This window comes from Archocentrus centrarchus, chromosome 16, assembly GCF_007364275.1.
Source record: "Archocentrus centrarchus isolate MPI-CPG fArcCen1 chromosome 16, fArcCen1, whole genome shotgun sequence".
NCBI lineage: Eukaryota > Metazoa > Chordata > Actinopteri > Cichliformes > Cichlidae > Archocentrus > Archocentrus centrarchus.
Window position 1 is genome coordinate 9,634,678 of NC_044361.1, and position 20,223 is coordinate 9,654,900.

The following is a 20,223-nucleotide window of genomic DNA, read 5'->3' on the forward strand; positions in this document are numbered from 1 at the left end:
ATACTTACCCAACACACCACCTATTCTCCTTCAGTCTCTTGCCTTTTAAGCTCAAACTTTCTTTTCTTCTAAGCCCCCACTGCTCCTTTTCTAGCCTGCCAGCACATGAACCAGATGTGCAAATGTTTCTCCATGTCGCTATTCAAGCCCCATTCCAAGAGAACGGCAGAATGAGGGGAGAGGAATATTTGACTTCACTCCACGGGAGACCAGCTTCATAAATTTTGGCGGCTACACAACGGTGAAAAAGGTAGCTTGGCTGGCTTGGCTAGGGGAGAATGTTGACGGCATACCAAACAACATGATCCTAATGAGTTGGAAAATCCCTGGCCCTCCAGAGGACTGTCCAGATGCTACCGTCATGAGAAACGCTACTGTTTTATTGAATTCAGTCTCTCCTACCTTTATTTAACAAGGGTCAAAATTTATTATTTGATGATTAAGACATCCTAGGCGACATGAAGCATTTCAGAGCTAATTTGGCCTCAGCTGCATGTCCAGTACCCCACAATGGACACAAGACAAGTTGATCTTTAAGTGTCTCATGTGAACTTGTATATTTCAAGACCTTCACTTTTAGCTATGTGCATGCCAATTTGCCCATACTTCAATAGCTGCTATCAAGTTGGCTTGTTTTCCCATCAATGACAGTCTAACAAATGTGCTGTGCCCTCAGAAATAACTGGAAAACTTTTCATAAGAAAGTCAGATCACTTTCAGTATTAGCCAGTTCAATATATCTTTCCTGACAATTTACTGGTACAAATAAACAAAGGACCTTAAATGCAGTTTGTGAGGGAAAAAAAGAGGTTTCAATAAATCAAGAACCACAATGAATGCCTTAACATCTAATATTCTGGTCTAAAAGAGACCAGATGAGTATGTTTGTTCTTTGTTCCATCACTACTGAGCCACTCAAGAATACAATAGATCTTTGCTTTTTTAAATTTGGCCAAGTGACTTGGTTGCCATTGCAGAAATACTGCTACCTTATAATAACAACAGCATTATTGTAACCACTAAAAAACACAGAGCGCCGTCCCCCTGCTAAGCAGTTACAAATGTCTTTTCTACTCTGTGATAGTTTTTCTGTTGGATAGTATACGATGCACAATCAGTGTCAGCAGAAGAAACACGTGCACACAAAATAAAATAGAAGTACCGTAAATTTATCACACAGAAAACCCCAACTACATAGAAGTGAATTTCAATGTCGAGAAGATATTTTGAAATTTTGATTTGAGTCCAACTCTGTCTCACCGGGAGCCTTCTAGTTAAACAGGCCTCAACCTACAATCACTATAATGTAGCCGATCAAAGGTCAGTAGAAAAAGACCAATACTATTAACTTGGTCAGTGTTAAGAAATGAATGAAACTGGAATTTTGTGTTAAGGGGTTTTGCGTTTAACAAACAGATAAGCTTCATATGGCCTTGCATGTTATTTACCTGGAACCTTGTACACTTCATTGAGCAGACTTTCACTGAGTGTCACTGGCGCTCCGTTGACCATGCTGTGGGTCCAGCTCTGACAGATTGTTTGGAGCAAAAGTGTCTGGGCCCTTGTGGCCTGTATAGTGAAGTGTGGAAGTTCAAAAATAAACTCTGTGGTGGGGACTGAAGACCTTTTGCTCCTGCAAGAAAAGACAAGACAGAGTCAGATGCACATAAATGCCAATATAGTTTAAATGAAACAGACACTGGTGGAAACAAATGGTTCACAACTTCCACAAATCCATCAATATCACATCACAATATAAAACAGCTCATTGATAGCACCAAGGGCCAAATAAGTAGAACTACATTCCAACAGTAAATTGAAGAAGTACCAAGTGTGAGCCAAGCTTTCCTTAGTTACTTGGCAGGTAGGTTTAGTTTGTCGACCCTTCTCTCCCCTCCGTCAAAACTGTGATGATGATTTATGTGAAAAGATGTACAGCCCAGAAACCCGACCCTGAAAAGAATCTCTACGCCTTTAATATTTCATCTGTCTCCAAAAGTGTGGAGGGAGAGAGTTTGTGTGAGTCTGTGCGTATGACGAGCTGATGAGTTGAGCGTTCAGGGGGATGAGGTAACACCACAGTCCGATGGAGTCCTCCAGGCCTCTGTCCATCAGAAACTCAGCAGAGCATGCTCTCATTTCTCATCTGACACACACACGCACATACACACTTGCTTTGTTTTTCATTTCATAGAATTCTGTGTAAAATAAGAAGAAAAACTGATTTCCTTTTTGAGCCAGTATTAATTAAAAATGGTGCATTTGTAACAGTACTAAGTCAACAATGATTTGAATGAGAAATTTGATGTTTTTGAAAACTATACTCTCATTTTGAAAACATTTGGGACAGGGGCATGTGTCCCAACTATGTTGCATCACCTCTTCTTTTAACAACATCATCTGGGAACTGAGAACAGCTGCTGTAGTCTTGAAAGCCAAATCTTTCCCCATTTTTTCTTGATGTACAATTTTAGCTGTTCATCAGGGCCTCGTTTGTAGCATTTTTCATTTTATAACGTTCCAAATAGTTTTAACGGGTGACGTGTTTGGTCAATTTAGCACTCAGATTCATACTACAGAGCCATGCCATTGTAAAATGTGCAGAATGCAGTTTGGCACTGCCTTGCTGAAATAAGCAAGGCTTTCCCTAAAAAAAAAAAAAAAAAAAAAAAAAAAAGAGTATATTTGCTCCAAACACTGAATATGTCTTTAACACTTTTAATAATGCCATCAAAAGATAGCTTTGTTGCCTGAGAGCCCAAAGATCATTGCTATTCCATAATGAATTCGGTGTTGGCCCTTTGTGTACAGACATTTTTGCAGATTCTCTGAATCATTTAATGATATCATGTCGCACACATGATTATTTTTTGTAATTTTACATTTAGAAATACTTTTCAACTAACTATTCACAACACACAGCCTTTCAAAGACTGAATAACCCCTCCCCATCTTTACATTACCCCTTCTGGGATGCTCTTTTTGAATACCAAATTATATTGTGTTTTCACCTAATTGGTTATGACATCCAGGTGTCTTTTCACATCACACAAATTTTCCTGTGGTCCGATGCTGGTATTACAACTGAAATTATTTTAATATCAGTACTTCTAGATGTGTTGTCTTTGTACTTTTCTTTTTACTACCTACAATTAAGCAAGGAGCCTGAGGCTAAGGAGCCTGAACTAAGCACAGGCAAATAAGTCTTGTTAGTTCCACTCCTGTTTTCCTCTCATGTTCTCAAGACAGTAAAACAGGAGTGGAACTAAAGATTCTTGGGCTATGTTTTTGAAGACTGGCAGTGCCCCCAGCCCAGATACCTATCTGTTTTGTGCATGTGTGTTCACTTGACTACATATTGTAACAGAATCTGCCCTATGAGTGGAGCTTTCATTGAAAATAGAACTGTGACTAATTCCAATGATGGCTGCAGCGTGTCAGGAACGAGCATCACAGTTCATTTAATCACGCATCCATTTTGGTCTGGTCCCAGTTCCGAGTGTGGGACATGTCACAAGGTCTTTCTCTAAGCTCAGCAGCTCTGCAATCATTTAACTTCTCTGCTTCACCCCCCTCTCCTTCTTCAAGTCTCTTTATCTTTCCCTTTCTTCTGCTCCTGGGTGGTTCGGCAGGGTGACATGAGCAGTTAGCTGCACACAGGCAGATCCAGAGTTCTTAAGCATCTGCTGTGTCTTCTATGAGACCGAAAGTGAGAACGTGTTTGATAAAGCGAGACGTAAGGCTAAAAACAAAGAAGAGGGGAAGAAAGAAAATTCAAACCTGACTGGGTCAATGAGTTTACCTTGACAGCACACATATACACTTTAAATTCTCTGGCTGCATGTGGTGCATTTGGCAACATAGTGAACCATGCCATGTCATGCTTTTCTGCTATTAAAAATCACTACTGTTGCATGCTATACAACAAGACATCAATCACACAGATTTTCGTGTGTTTTTTGTGCATTCAAATATGTGCACACTGTGTGTACACATAGCAAGATACTGCAGCTGAACAAAAGAAAGTGAAGGGAAGTCGGCAACAACAATGTCCCCACATGCAGAGCAAATGTGCCTGCAAAGCCACTTCAATGAGCGGACTGGCAAAGGATGAAAGTTTGTTGGCTTATTTGAGTGTTTATAGCATTTAAGGGGAGCTGTCATGTGCATGTGGTCCCCTAAAACTTTAATTATGCACCTGTTTTTATTATATTATGCCCAATTCTTTGCGAACAGCAACTTGGATCTTGGAATGAAATGAGAAACAGAAACTCTCATTAGGGTGTTTTGGGAATGCTGTATGCGAAGACAGCCAGGCACTCATCGGATTTCATTAAGTAGCTGGCACGGTCAGTGTTTCTTGCTGTAACATGGTAAACAGCTTTCTGGCAGACAACTGTTGCCACAAGCTTTGAAAGGAAAAATATATAAAAAGGTTAAAAATAACACCTGCAGTATCACCTGCAGTAACAAACAACATTACAATATTTGGCTCAATATGGACAACAGCTATGCACAATGCAACTAACAATAACTAACAAACATGGATTTTAGTGTTATAGTGCAGAATCCATATTAGTCTGTAGCCTGGGGAGCAATGCTCATTAGAGAATGCTACTCTTATAATGTGGAAACCTACCAGAAGTGAGCCCACAACCCATTTTAAGTCCTGACTCATAATTTAAGAAATCAGGTCCTTGGCTTGAACTTCTCATTGAATAGCCCATCTCTGACCTCACAGTGGTCCTTTAAGTCAATAATGTTTTTATTAAAATGCAGAGGCCACCAGGAAAATGTTAAGAGGAAATCAAAATTAGTCAGGAGATATGAAAAATTAGGTGTTTCAATTTCAGCCAACAAAATATGCTTTCCTCTGGTGTATTTCAACAACATTCGTTGGCCTCATTTCCCAATTTATCCCCTGTTGGAGTCATGATTGGGCGACAAAGAACTAGACCAGGACTACGACATCCTGGCTTCCCTGGGAAGCAACTAGTTGACTGTCTGGAGTCTCTGTCCAGTGTACCTGTCAAAATCATGCAAACGGGGCATAAAGTTGGGCTGAGGGCATAAGCCAGAGCTAAAAGTACCATTCCAGCTGTGGTACTCTGCCTAGCCTGCTTCCTCTGTGTACATGCCCAAATGTGGACACAAAGCAGGCACAGATTTAAAACAAAACAAAAAAAAATCTTTTAGCCATTAAAACAAATGATTTAAATGTCATAACAATTAAAAAATAAAAGATAATAATCACAAAATACTTTGGTTATCTCTAAACACAGCTTAGCTATCATGTGACAATCTAATAATATGATAAGCCTAACCTTCCCTATAAACCCATTTTGTTGGATAACCCAGAAGAAACATTTCACATAATCACAGCCGACATCCATTGCGGCCAGCGGTCTTCATGGTGCTAATCAGCATCCTAGTCTAGTATGGCTGTGGTTACATCTATATTTAGACAAGTACAGCTGGGGTTCCAGCTATCAAGCTTTAATTATTGCTTTACAGAGGCCACACATGACCACAAAAATGCATATACCTGTTCAGACACAAATAAATAAATGTTGGCAAAATGCACATATATCTGCATGCCAACACATTCTGGAACACAGCATCTGTAACACTGTAAACCAATAACAGCAGGTTAGTGGGCCAGAGCATAATGAGCAGGAGTAATGAGGCTACAGCTGACGAGGGCTGCTGTTCTAACAACCTACAACTGGAACAGTTAAAAAGGTAGGTGCCAACGCTTAAGTCTGAAAAGATGCACTATGCTAATTATCTATAATATTGAAAGGAAGCATGTTCTTCAAAGAGAGCAAAATAGAAAAAGAAAAAAGAACCAGAAAAACATGATCAAACCAATGCAGATGATACAAAAATGAACAAGGGGGAAACAACAAGCATATGTAGTACAGACATGCAAGTCTGTGTTATTCTCCAGGTAAAATAATACATTAAATGGTGGTCTCATTAAAGGAGGTATTTGGAAAAGGTCCACTACAAACTCAAACAGGAACAGATTATGTAACCGATATGTTTTGTACTTTTACAGAAAAAAATGAAGGTAGCATAATTAAAGAAGGCTGGTTTATGTTGCATAAGTGTTCAGTAATTAGTTGAAATCCTGACCCTAACCCTGATATGGTATTAGTGAAGATGCTTCGACAAAGACAATAAGTGAGAAATTAAAAAAGAAAAAGCAAGTCCTCGTGTGCAAAGCTAAATGTGGGAGGAAAATGATTATATTTTTTCTGATCAGCATCTTGTGAGATTGAAGGAACATTGCCAGGTGCAGCTGGTCCTAATGGTTTACATAGTGTCCCAGAATACAAGCTTGGAACCTGCGCGCAGTTTCCAGAACGTACATTTTCTTATTACTCATATCCTGTACAGTACCAAAAATCAGTGGCCTCACTCTTTCCAAAACACAACAACATAGACAGCTGTGAGTTCTGGAACATCGGCAGTAGATCTGGAGAAAGGTGTCTGGTCTCTCCGTGAACCATAGAAAAAGAAAGAGGCACACTCGCACAGAGACACATTCCCTGACAGAGGGAATTTTTTTCTCCAGAATGGCTAAATGGGAAATTCCTCATAAAGTGCTTCACCAATAAACTGCTAAAGTCAGTGCAAAGGCTCAAAAACACAATGAATGCTAAATTAAAGGTAGTTAAATAAGCCAAAAAAAAAAAAAATCAACAGGACAAGTCAATCAGTTTTGACAAGGCTGACAATGTGAGACTTTCTCTTGACTTTAACTTATCTGAGTCTATTTACAAAGTCCACAGTAACACAAATGCAATCCATTACATGCTGACATATTTGTCTGATAGATACAACAGATAGCCACTGTCCTGAGATCAGTTATCTAAAGTTTCTTCAGATCATTCACTGTCACGCCTCACCTTATTTAAACAAACAAACATTTCCCAGCTCAAATAATTGACAAAATCTCTACTACTATTTTCAGAGCTTCTATGGAGGGAATCAGACACAGAGTGGAGGGAAGGAAAGACTGGCAGCTTGTACCTTTTGTCCTTTTTTTTTTTTTTTTTTTTTTTTTTTTTTTTTTTTTGTGGTGCAGTCTGATCTGAAGTATTGCAGAATTCCCAGTCTCTCCGAGCCAAGGCCACTGACCCCCTCTTGAAAATAACCAGAGTGACTTATGGGCTGTTCTAAAGTCCCCTCTTTTATCTTACTACAAAAGACTCACTACACTGTGTTGCAAAGCCTCCAAACGAAGATTATAAATCATGTAAGCACTTCACACTGGAAAGAAAACAAAAAAAACAACAAAAAAACACATAAGTGACCAGCTGGGGGGAGGGGGAAACTTTTATCATGTTACCACCTGGAGGTCAATTGGGTTAATTGGCTAGCATTTAAAAAAAACTGAATTAATAAAAAAAAAAAAAAAAAAAAAAAAAAAAACAGAAAAGTGATCCAGTCAAACATGGATAAATAAACTCAAAAAATGACAGAAACGAAATGGTACCTTTAACTCGTTTAGAGGTACCATTCACTCTCATAATTCTTTCCAGTAATTCATTTCATTGACCATACATGGTCTATGTCATTGGTTTGGTGAGAAATGTAGCTGCAGCTGCAGCTAAGCCTTGTGCAGAAAAAAACCTAAATGCTATTTTTAGCAAAACCAGTTATTAATCACAACTTGATGCTATTATAACGTTATAATTATGACTTGTCTCGGGTCTATTTTAAATCAGGCTGGACTCAGGATACTTCACTTGAGCAGATAAATAAAGTTAGTGATCAAGAGGAACGATTATTTTTCCCATATTAAAATAATCTTTCCATCATATAGTGAGGTTACATGCTATGAGTGACTATTTGTGACACATAATTTCAGAATTATTAATTTTCTTTTATTGACACAATATGTTCAAATTTAACTCACATCCCACTAACATACATAAGTAACACTCTACATTTTTTACCATCTGGCATTGGATTGCCTTTACCTTCATTTGCACCATACTCACTATACTTCTTGTGTTAATATTCACTGTCATTAGACTGGTTATGTGACACATTTACACATTTATTTTCTCTCTCAACTACAAACATCCCCACTACAGCATAGCCAGTGTCTTTAAAGTCTATGCACTGGGTCAGTGAATGAGTTAGGGGGAGACATGGGCTGTAGCTGTAGCTGCAGCTCAAAGTTTTGCGGCTCATCGGGGTCAAAGGTGTTCAGTGTGTGCATTTCTCAGTCACTGGTCCTGAACAGCCGAAACTCTTCATAGAACCCAACACTCCACTCTCTCGTCTCTCACACATAGACACAGACACAGCCACAGCCCTCCCGTTCCTCCCATCTGGAGCACCCCTGACCCAAATCACACACGTATGCACACAACCTCACACATGAGTACACACACTGAGATCCATTCTCAGGAGAGGGCTTCATTACACAGGGATTACTAAAAGAAATGTTTTAATCAAGTTGCGCAGACAGCTGCAGACCGCAAGGCGAGAAAATGGCAATGACGTGGTTCATCAGGCGTTAAAGGAAAACATATCAAGAGGCCTGTGTATGTGTTTGCATAATGGTGAATCTGTGTGTGTGTGCAGCATATAGCTTCCTGCCTCTGTCCAGCTGTGGTAGGCATGCGGTTCTTTTTAAAGACACAGAGATAGGAGAACCTCAATCCACAGGCTGCAAACTTAATAACACATTTGTGCTATAGAGATTTTGCTTTGGACTCTAGCATGTCCCTTTATTATATCAACTGCAGCAGTTAATAAATCATTGGCTTTCTTTTTTTTTAATCATGATCCATGATCCCCCTCATTGCCTTTGACCCTCATGCATATGACAAGAAGAAGGGCCAGTATGTATTACACTATTTTATTTTTTTTACTCCAAGCTGCCAAGTTAAAATAAATATAAAGCTTTGTTTATCATGGTGACACCATTCCTTCCTGCCTGCCTTATTACCACTAGTAGTTTTCTTCTTTTGCACTTAAAACTGGACGGGCTGATTTCAAGGATGCACTGGAGCAGTACTAAGGGCTAGTGAGGAGGAAAGGACAGTGGAATGCACACCACAGTAGATGATAATCCACTCAGAGCTGATAATCCATGTATCCTTCCCCATTTCCCACTGTTTTCCCTCCCTCAAGCTTCAGTTCCTCAGATGACTAATTCAGGAATTAATAGACTCTTTCAGTCAACTGAAAACATCTACAGCTGCTCCTGAATCCACCATCCAAGCTCTCATTTAAATATACAAATACATTTTATGGTTACATTCAAACACAACAGATATTCTTGGACTGCAAAAATATTGCTTCTTGAAAGCATAACATATCCTTCTGGGCTGGTTTTAAACCCATGTTGATTTAAGCCACCAAATGACACTTGCAATCACAGGGGCAAGTATATGGTTCTACAGCAGAGTGACTATGATTATTCCAACACTGACCAGTTTGAACACTCATGGAAGCCTCCATCAGAACAGGGATATCAATCACTAAGAGCACGAGTCTTGCATTTTCTGGTGCCATATCCTTAATACAAAACTCTTCAATACATCCACAGATCTCTGTCAGCCATAAAACCAAGTACAAGTGTCAGAAAGCAGATGCAGAGGAGGAAAAGTCCTTACCACGAAGTTGGCCAAAATATTTTATAGACTGTGCCACAAGAAATATGATGTTTTACCCTGCAGCTCACAATCCTTTACACTCAGATGCTTCAGAGTGAAAAGTGGAACAATATTACATCATATGCCATTCCAGGCTTTTAATGCACACCTGTTAATACATAAAGACTACTTGTTGCAGTTTGTGCCCACGTCCATTCAGCTCCATCATGTGAAAATGTTCGGAAAACATTCCCATGTTTCTGCAAGAACAGGGAGCATGTGTTGCCTTGTTCAGCCAAATGAATTCCCCACTGCTCTCATGGCCTCCGAACTACAACTCAAAGCTGAGCATGACCACAGTAACCACATGCTGATTTGAGGTCATACAATTATCCTACAGCAAACAGGAACAGCTTACTATAACATTAACCCTGCCTACACAAAAACCTTGATGAGCAATGGCTTAACTGAGGCCTTTGTGATGATTACTTGATTAGGAAATCAACACTTCCCAAAGTTTAGTAGAAGAACACAATGGTTCATGCAGTAGCTACATGTATGACATCATGCACAAAACCATTGTAATTTGTCATTAAAGTATATACTCAGTGCACACAAATGTGGGGTTTTTTTCATCCAACAGCCACTCCCAAAACAGTCTTCTTCAGCCAAAATGATTACTCCAGTTCAACTTCTTGATGATATTGTCTGCCAAAATGGCCAGTAGACAAATATAACAGCCACAGTCAATGTTCTCAGCAGTAAATGCTGTTCATGTACATTTGCTAAATTTGAGTTGGATCTCTACTCAAGGACACAGAAAGCATTTGTCCTCCTGTTCTTGGCTGTGCTTGGAGACATAGACCAGGAGCAGCTTGCTATGACTAACTATGAACAGGAGTAATGAGGCATTACAATCACACCAGAAGCCTCATGCCTCAGATGCCTCAAGCAGCCTTCATAAATCACAACATGAGCTAATCTAGAGTCTAGACTACTGGTCCAGACATAGTAATGTACTTCTCAACTTCACATAAAAATCTTACTGGTAGCGTTAAAAGTTGAACTAACCATTGACAATGTAATAGACTTAGACCAATAATTAGATATCAAGGGAAAACCAACATTCTCTTCTATTCTGAACCATTTGCAAAGTAAGTCAGCTTTTTGTGGCTATTTAACATGCACCTGTAATGTCACATACTTTAGGAAATTATCCCCTAAGAAATAGCTGAGCAAGTAACAGGGGCTGCTAAAAATGCCACATAAAAGCTGGCATGGGCCTGAATTATGGCCTGCAATGCGACGAACCACACTAAGCTGCTGTTGGTTTGCTGCTTGGTTGGTTGGTGGGCCCCGGCCTTGGCCTGTCTCCATATGTTGCTGCAGTCAGGTGGCCCTGCATGAGCAATATTATATGGTGTGAGCACAAGTGTGTGTGCATGTGTACTCATGTGTCTGAGTGAGAGTGATGTTAGGTTTTGGGGAAATCGATGCAGGTGGCACTTCTAACATTCCCTTCCTCCTCCCACTCTTTTTCTATCTTGAATAACAGCTTTAACAGCCAGACCAATTGAGACACGCCGCAGAGTCCTTGTGAAGTTGGGGGGCCAATATATTGCCTTTCATTGCACAACCTGACGCCTCTCGGCTGCCTCTTAATTTATGAGGTCTAAAAGTGCATTTCAGAGGGTTTTTGGTTTTCAGATATCTAATTGATAGCTCGATTAGGTCATGCTAGGGCCTATTAAGAAGAGAGACTTCTTCTACAGTATTATTTGTTAAATATATTTGCATTAGTTTTATAGATTGCAAAGTTTTTTAGATTTTTTTTAACAAAGTTTAAGAAAACTGACTGCGGTTGGTCTGTTTGATCCTCTTTGGTCTCAGTTATCAGCTGTTCTGAAAACACAAGACCTAGCCTGGTTTATCCAGCAATAGCACCCAGAGTTATTATAGTTCTGTATTTTCTAATTAGTTTTTATTGTTTTCCATTTTGAGTTAGTTTCGTTTTCACTGGTTTTAGTTTGTTTTAGTTATTTATTGTAATATGGAGAGTATTTCTCAAGGGCAAGATTTAGGAAAACCAGAATAGCTATTACAACAAAAACACAACAGTTTCTGGAGGCAGCTGACTCACATCATGTAGACATCCAAAGCCTAATTAAACATGCATCAACGCATCATCAGGGTGATTGTGCTGAAAAATGCTTCCAAACTGACAAAGGCTAAATCTCAGGATATTTCTTTCATATTTTTTTTAACTTATTTTAGTATGTTTTGCAAGTTCACAAAATCATTTCAGTTAGTTGTAATATTTTTCAAAAGTCTGGGTTTTTTGGGGGTTTTTTTTGTTTAAGTCAACTAAAAAGCTTTCTTACACATAGATTTAGGTTTTAGTTTGTTTTTAGTTAACTGTAATAATGTAGCAGAGATTTAAAGCTCTTGAAGTGGATCTGAAGAAAGAGCTTCTGTGTTAGACTAATCTGAACATATGAAGTGGACAAATGTAAATGTGTAAATGTGTGTAAACACTCGACGTAAGAAGAGTAACCTTAAGAATTGAATAGCAGATGCTATATATGTAAAAGCTTTCTATTTGTATTTATGGGAGTGTGGGATTGGCTCAAATATATCCTGCTTTGATTACACCTTGACTTTTCCTCCACCTTTTCTGTCTTGCTTTAAACAAACTCTAACTACACAGAACATTTTTTCAGAACTGGTAAAAACCCCTCACTCTAGGTGGGTGAAGTTTGTAGTGCCATGTTTAAAAAGATTATCTCAGTGTCTCAGTCAGCCCTACTGTAAGAATCCACCTCTACACCTCATCCCAAGATCAAGTGACAGTGATCAAGTAGACCTATGTTTAATGTTTACCAATGGGACAGCATTCACTTGTAGTCATATATTACCCATTAATGTTGTCTAAACACAAAGTCATGGGGTGGCTAGAGTGCAAACTTTGTTAATGTTAGGAAAACCAACAGACCAGGTCCTGTTTTGTCATACAGTTTTCAACTTATTAAGTTAAATCCAATATTTCCACACTAACACAACAAGAATCCCTTTACAGCATTTAACTAAGGGCACAAGGCTAAAACAACACAACTGAGTCCCCATCCTAAGCAATGCTGAAACAGAAGGTTGTACCAGCCACCTGGACATTTCTTGAATGTTCCAACCAACAAAACGAGAAGAAATCTGGTTGGCCTCCTGTTAGGTGAGCTTTATTTTTCTCCAGAAAATACAATATGGAAAACTACAAGGTCAGAGTCTGCTGTAAAGCAATTACACTTTCCAGGAATTTCACTGTACTTAAAAACTGCAGAGACAAAGACCCAAAGGTCTCACATATATAACCCAATGCTCAGTGAAATCCAAGGCAGAGAGGGAGAACATGTCAAGGCAGCGTACTTTCCCCAGTGAAAGCCCCTTGCTGCCCACTGTGAGAAGTGGGAGCCTTTGTGGTGAGACTGAAAGAAACCTGAGCTATGCACTCATGGGCCAGCTCATCAGCAGAGGTGCGGGGTCTTCGTAGATGCTCAGTGTCCCTCAAATCCCCCATGATTACCTGGCAGTCATACACACTTAAGCATGAGCTGGCTGCCCATTGGCACATGAGTGTGCATGTGTGTCTCTCTAACTCATGGTCTAATGCTCCACACTTTCTTTTATATTTCTTTGAAAACTTCAAAAGCTTGCATAGCTCAGTGTCTGGTTGGAAAAGAGAACATCTTGGAAAGGGATGCTGTTAAAGTTACATCAGCAACGAGGAGCACTCCCAGAACAAACATCAGTACAGTCAATTTAAATGCTACCACCTGGTGGAGTACATCTTCTGGCTGCTATAGTGACCCACTGTGTCACTCTTAGGCTCAGCTTTTCCTGCTGGAAAAGGAAGCCTCTGGCTATCAGTCTGCCATGTAAACTGTGTATCATATGCAATCTGTAATACAACTCTGTCATTATAAATGGTGCGAGTTTTAAATGGGAATGGGAAATAGCTCAAACACACTGACACTAAAAGTCAAATTACATTAATACCAACTTTCCGCCAATGGCCATTTCGAGCTTTTCATTCAGATCCATAAACAAACACAAGAACCCAAAAGTATGAAAGCTACAGAAAAAAGAAATGGAAAATGGAAAACATTAAATAATTTTTCTTACTATTCAAATATTCCAACTGCCAGTAGTTAAACAACTGCCTCCATATATTTCTTCTAACTACTGTCTGCACTCTGTCAAACCTGTTCATCATCATTCTTCCAGAAGCAAACTGTCACACTGTGCTTATTAGATTCTGACTAGCAATACACAGGTCAGGAGACAGGCTTTCCTGCCTCTTGCTTAGACAAACAGGGTCAAAGAGAAGTCACATCACCTCTGAAATGACAGAACTAATAACACTGTGCAACAAACAGAAAACTGTTAAAAAAAATGGGGCCAGTGCTTCCAGTGAGATGAGGAAAATGATCTTGAAAATAAACCTGGTCAGGGCAGTAAATGATCTCTTCACCTTGTTAAGTGTTCCCCTGCATTCCAGTTATGTAGTGTAACATTTATTGAAATCACAAAAACATAATGTTGCCTGGTGCAAACTTTGACTGGACATGTACATACCGTATTCACAGAAAGCTATGCTTGCTATATAGAAATACAGCACACTGAGAGGTTGCCTGTGTTATTGCTAAGGATTTGTCCAGACTGGGGAAAAAAAAAAAAAAAAATCTAGTAATTGTCAAATTGTCAGTAATTGTCAGGCAGGTTAGCAAGGCATAAGGCGGGGCCAAGATCAAACAAACACCTCTCACTTTCGTGCTTGTAGCAGACAGCACAGAGAATTGGGCTCAGTCTAAAGACATACACAGTACTGTGAGTGAAACCTGTGCGGTTCCCTGTGTGGCCAGTGCAGTACAGTATAGCAGACATAATGTGTGCCGGGAGAAGAAGTCAGGAAAGGTCAAAACCATCTGCAGCTCTTTGACATGTTTAAATCTAAACTAATGGAGGTAAATCAGTTCCCAAGCTAGTGCTCTTGCACAGATTTCCTACTTTAACAGTTACTTTGCCTACAAAGTGAGTAGATGTGTGTTGCATGTTCGTACAGTATATCTTGGTGGAGACTTTAACCTGACTGCACTTTAACCCATGGGACCTTGTGTTACCAAGAGGACAAAAAGGGAAGGGGGGTTCTTCATGGGTTAAGGATTGGTTTTAGGATTAGTGTGAGAATCAGGTTAGGCATTTAGTTGTGATGGTTGAAGTTAGAATAGGTTAAACGCCTAGGCATGCATTATGTCAATGTTTGCATCAGGGAAGTCTCAATGTGTTGACTGAAAAATATCTTCTGACTGTTTTTTCACTAGTTTTGCATTTGGCTAGGGACAGTGGCACTACTGCTAACATGAGGCGATACCTGGACCCTACAGAAGTTGCACAGGTACTGCAACTCCTCCAGGCTGGCATATTACATGGCACACTTAGGAAGAACTGAGATACTGCATAGGACCCTCAAGCTCCCAGGCCTCTGGTGGAGGACCTGAGCTTTAAGGACAAAGACTGCCCACAGGGTGAGTAGGAAATTTTTATATATATTTTTTTTATACAGACATTTGTGATGCACACTGGATCTCCTCCATTGTGTCAAAATGAAGACCCTTCTATTTGGATTTCATTTTCAAAGTGACAAACTCACTGGAAGCCAAAACTGGCAGGTATGGCTGGTGGTGAGTGATAATTCTGAGAAGCGCAAAAGATCCCTGACATTTGAATGCACTATAAGTGGGTATATGATGTCATGTACCACAGTTCAGGTCAACTGTACCAAACGCTGACCCTCAGATCTCTCAGGACATTAGAGTATAACCATGTTAGTTGTCCTGGGGGTCAATTCACAGCAGCCAACATGATTGTTGAAAAAAATGCCAAGAATGCTCCTAGTTGCACGTATTACCAGGAGGAGCCTACTGTGTTCATGTTCAGAGGGCTTAATCTCAGTTACACATTTGTAAATGATCAGTGTACTGAAAAAAACCTCTGTTTAGAAGGTTCAGTCAGTGTGACACACAAATTGATATTTGCCCTTTTTGGAAGTTTGAACTCCATGAAAATTAAAAGTGCATACGCAAGTGGTCAGAGCACAACTCTTCCCTGCATTCTGTCTACAAATGAGTGTCTACAGTCTCCACAGAGTGCTTTCTGGGGTAGGATTAGTTGCGCTCCCTTTCCATCTTTACTACTCTCACCTCACAAATCCTCCATTTGTCCAACCACTTCATCCCCAAACATTATTTCACTGTTTTTCCTTCATATCCTTTCTTTGACTTCTAAAGCCTCTTCCTCCTTCTAAGAGACATCTCCAATGAGTCATCTGTCTGGTAAACAACAAAAAAAAGAGAAAAAACGGGATAGAGCAACACTTTTTCATGTCCCTAGACAACACAGTCTCTTTTTCTTGTGTTTCAAAGTAAGGAAACTGTTGCAGTTGTTCCGCAAAGACTGCTGTTCTGTTTTCCCACAGACTGCTGAAAAAGTGGCTCATCCATCACTTTAAATACCCTCTGATCCACATCCCACAAGAGAATGCACATCTTCATAAAATACAATACAAGGGTCTGACCTCACACATTGCATAAAGACAGCCAAGTACACATATACCTATGTAAGCATTCATATATACATACTTTAACTTAAAAAACAAACAAAAAACAAAACAAGTTATGTAAGTGCTGCAAACTCACCACAATGCAGGCATCTGAATCAGTTTTCCATAGAGTGCAGTGCTAAAAGAAGGGATGATAGGGATGAGAGGTAGAAAAAATCCTTTGTCCTGGCATGTCAAACCTGCCTGGAACCCAAACACCTGCAAGGACAGCATGACAGAGAAATGGTGGAAGAAGTTAGAGAGGAAATAACTCATCATTGTGCAGAAAAAAAGTGAATTTACAACTAATGAAAAAAAAAAAACTAAAGAAAAACCAAAACACTGTTATTGTTATGAACTGTTACCCACCAGAAGATTAGACCTTGAAATGCAAAACCAACCCTTTCTTTTGTCCCCCAGACTATTGAATCGAGACCCTGTATGATTTTTTTTTAATTGTTAGGTTGCTGTGATTGTTATGTTAACAATCACAGCAACCAGTGGGCCACAGGTCCCTGTATTTCATCATGTATAATTTGTGTGTAATTTAACAGAATATATCCAAAGACAGACTAGTCAAAGTATTCAAAAACACTTTTGTGGTAGGTCCCGTGACAGAAAATGCCTCTTGGAAGAGGTGATGACAGACAGACAGATTAACCAGGTAAAAACACCCTCTTAAACCCTCTTAAAATTAGCCATTTTTTGAACAAAAGTTTTATTTTTGCCTAAATCATCATATTTTCAGTTTTTCTTTCCTGAAAAACCTACTTCAGGCACTCTTTACTCAGAACTCATTGATCAGACAATACCCAACATTTATTTTGATCTTCACCATACACCTGTAAAGGTTTTTGATCGTATCTTGGACATTGTTATCCTGCTGCCCAAAATCTGTCCACAGAGGGGGGGAGAGAGAGCTAAACTTACCACAAAAAGTAAGGAAATTTGTGTTTGGTCTATTATTTCTTTGTTGTAAAAATGCTTCTTAGAAATAAATATTATACGGCTGGAAAGCCTGTTTGTTTTCCCTTAAATGTTGCCACATTTGAAAGGAAAATGCACAATCAGGCTTGTCATTATTGGAGGCAATCTCAATGCAGAGAGATATCAAGATTCAAGATTCTGCAACCAATGGCAATCCCATCTCTCCACAGTCTGGGACTGAACTCTATTCTCCAAGATGACAATGCTCACCCCCACAGAGCGGGTTTACCAGAGACTACCTCCAGAATTTGGGACTGGAGAGGATGGAATGGCCCGCCTGCAATCCTGACCTCAACGCCATTGATCAGCTTGGGCGGCTGTTCATTCGAGAGTTACCAACACAACTATATTGGCTGGCATTTCCAGCAAATACTGGTTGAGGGAAGGGACGCCATCCCAAAGCAGTGTGTGGCCAAGCTGGTGACCAGAATGAGGAGGAGGTGTCAGGTTGTTCTGTCTGTGTATGGTTCTTCCACATGCTGCTGAGGCCGCTATTTGTTAAATGAATAAATTGTTAAATTGCCAATATGTCTTGTTTCTTCCAATAAATGACAGCAAACAAAAGTCAACAGCAGAATAAGCTGTTTGGCACTGGCAGAGAAGATATGGCAAGTTTTTCCACGGGTGAAACCCACATACTCAACTCTGCTGCTCAACCCACAAACACATTTTCATTACAAATGTGGCACCATTTAAGGCGAAATAAACAGGCTTTCCAACAGTATAAGATTTATTGCCAAGAAGCACTGTTACAACAAAGAAATAATTGCCCAAACACAAATTTCCTTACCTGTTGTTTATACAGATGTGCTACAGCGCTCCTCACAGAGACATTCAGTTTTACAAGTTGAAAACGATAAAAAGGCTTACTGTCATGAGTTGGCATTGAAACTATTTCACTTTATTTGCCTTTACCTGATCTGTAATAATTCATATAGGCTGTGGTCATGAGACAAAGGAAAAACAAAATAATCAAACTTGGAACCGCTGAAAAATAATCGTGGTTTATGTATGTTAGAAATCCACAAATTTCTTCTGCAACAGTGCTGGGAGTCATAATTAATTATATGACAAAAGTGGCAATACTACAGATGCAAAAGTTAATGAGGATGCACAATAATTAGTCTTAACACTCTTTATCTGGCTACAATAACAAATATATGGATGTACAGCAGCTACCACCACCGGCTAGCTCTGCTGTTTGGTACAGCAAGTGCCATGTCTCACAATCATATTCTCATTATCTAAGCTCCTGGAAACCACATATAATGTACTCCCACCCCAATGTTTACATACTGTTAATAGCACATGTAGTAAAGTCCTGTTTAAAATTGGCAGTAAGAGATGATGGCTGGACCCAGCTGTCCAGCATACAGCTGCTGTACAGTACACGCACAGACCTGGGCTCATTAAACTCCTGCAAATAAAGGTGTACTAATCTTTTCTTATAACTAAACAAGCAGGCAGACAAAACACTGGAAAACAATCATTTATTTTTTTAATAGGACAAATAGCCGAAGTATCTAATATATCAAGTAGAACTGGACGATTGCTAGATAAAGATATAGTCATAACAAAAAGTCACATTTAAATTCAATTACCCACACAAAACACCCAAATTCACTGCAGCTTTCTATGGGAAACTATCTATGGGAAACTTTCTGATCTCCATTCAGCAGTTTGCCATTCAGAATTACTCAAATAACCCAAATTTTGATATGACTGGTAACTTTTGTGGCCTTTTGTTGAGCAAACAGATTGGCTTTAAGCTCTTGCCTACAATCATGTAAAAGTGAGACAATGGCTAACCACCACCCTCAAAACAGATACCTAAGCTCTGACAGCCAGCATCAATAAAAAACAGATTTAGATAAGCCTTAGTTTATACCCTTTTCAAATCACTTCCTGAACTGGGTGAATTGTAGCTAGAATGACCTCCACCCTGTCATGATCCCCCTGCCAAAACCCAGATGGAGAATGAGAACCTTAGTGGTTACAGACAACGACTGGCTGATTGGTCACAATGATCCTTGGCCACTGACCAGCTGACTGTTAACCCTGCAGTGACCCTGTGATAAGGACTACCAGCATGACGTACAGTAAACATCCTGCCTTAAAAACACACTCGGGCATTAACAGATGACAAATTACTCCCAATCTGTTGATTGAATTCCTTAGCAAATCAAGTGAAAATTTTGTACTCAATGAAACACCAAGGACTTCAAGTAAACTGTCAAGCAGAGGTTATGACCTGCTTATTATGAGTACATTTCTATGTACATTTAAACCAAGTGTTCAAATGTACTTTACTATAGGCAAAACTTGTACTCAAAGAATAACTCAAAGTGTACAGGTGAAAAAGTCCTGATTAGAGAAGAATAAATATTTTCTAGAACCTTATATGGTGTTGTGTCCCGTGGTTAAAAACTAAAAAAATTTAAAAAACTGTAACTTTCAGTGACAATGAATTTGATATTTTCAGCTTCAAACTAGCAAACTATAAAACCTGTAACAGCTGTATAATAAAAGGCTCTTGCATCCCATCAGTTGGCAGATGAAGTAGACCAGAGATGAACTGGTGCTCATCAGGACGGTCAGTGCTGAGATTTTTATGACCAGGTAAAAAAGGGGTCAGCAACGTCGTTAAAAAAGTCACTTGGATCATTTCAAAGTGAAGAGCGTGGCAATGTGGCTGACCTATTCGCTATTGTGCACAAAAACCATACTGTAATAATTAGTAGATGCATAAGAAACAGAGTCCTAGAACAGATTTTTTTTCCAACTAATTTTTTATAGCAACTGACATTTGGTCAGTTTTCAGAATCAGTATATATACATTTCTTTGCTCTCAATGTACAGACTCAGCAGAATAAATGATAGACAATAAACATGACACAGACAAAACAACACGCATAGCATGCGCGTGTGTGTGTGTGTGTGTTTGTGTGTGTGTGTGTGTAATAGTCC

The 20,223-nt window shown here is 39.4% G+C and overlaps 1 protein-coding gene across 3 annotated transcripts in view; it reads right to left on the bottom strand.

Annotated features, from left to right (window-relative positions):
• The window catches only part of vps13b (vacuolar protein sorting 13 homolog B), a 313,875-nt gene that overhangs the window by 240,285 nt on the left and 53,367 nt on the right, over positions 1-20,223 (bottom strand). For all 3 annotated transcript variants that reach the window (XR_004021152.1, XM_030749245.1, XM_030749244.1), the window contains exons 16-17: positions 16,367-16,488; positions 1,449-1,633 (exon numbers count right to left, since the gene is read on the bottom strand). Coding sequence is in view for 2 of the 3 variants with exons in the window: in XM_030749245.1 (XP_030605105.1) it covers positions 1,449-1,633; positions 16,367-16,488 (307 nt within the window). In the remaining variant the exon portion in view is untranslated. The remainder of the gene's footprint in view (positions 1-1,448; positions 1,634-16,366; positions 16,489-20,223) is intronic.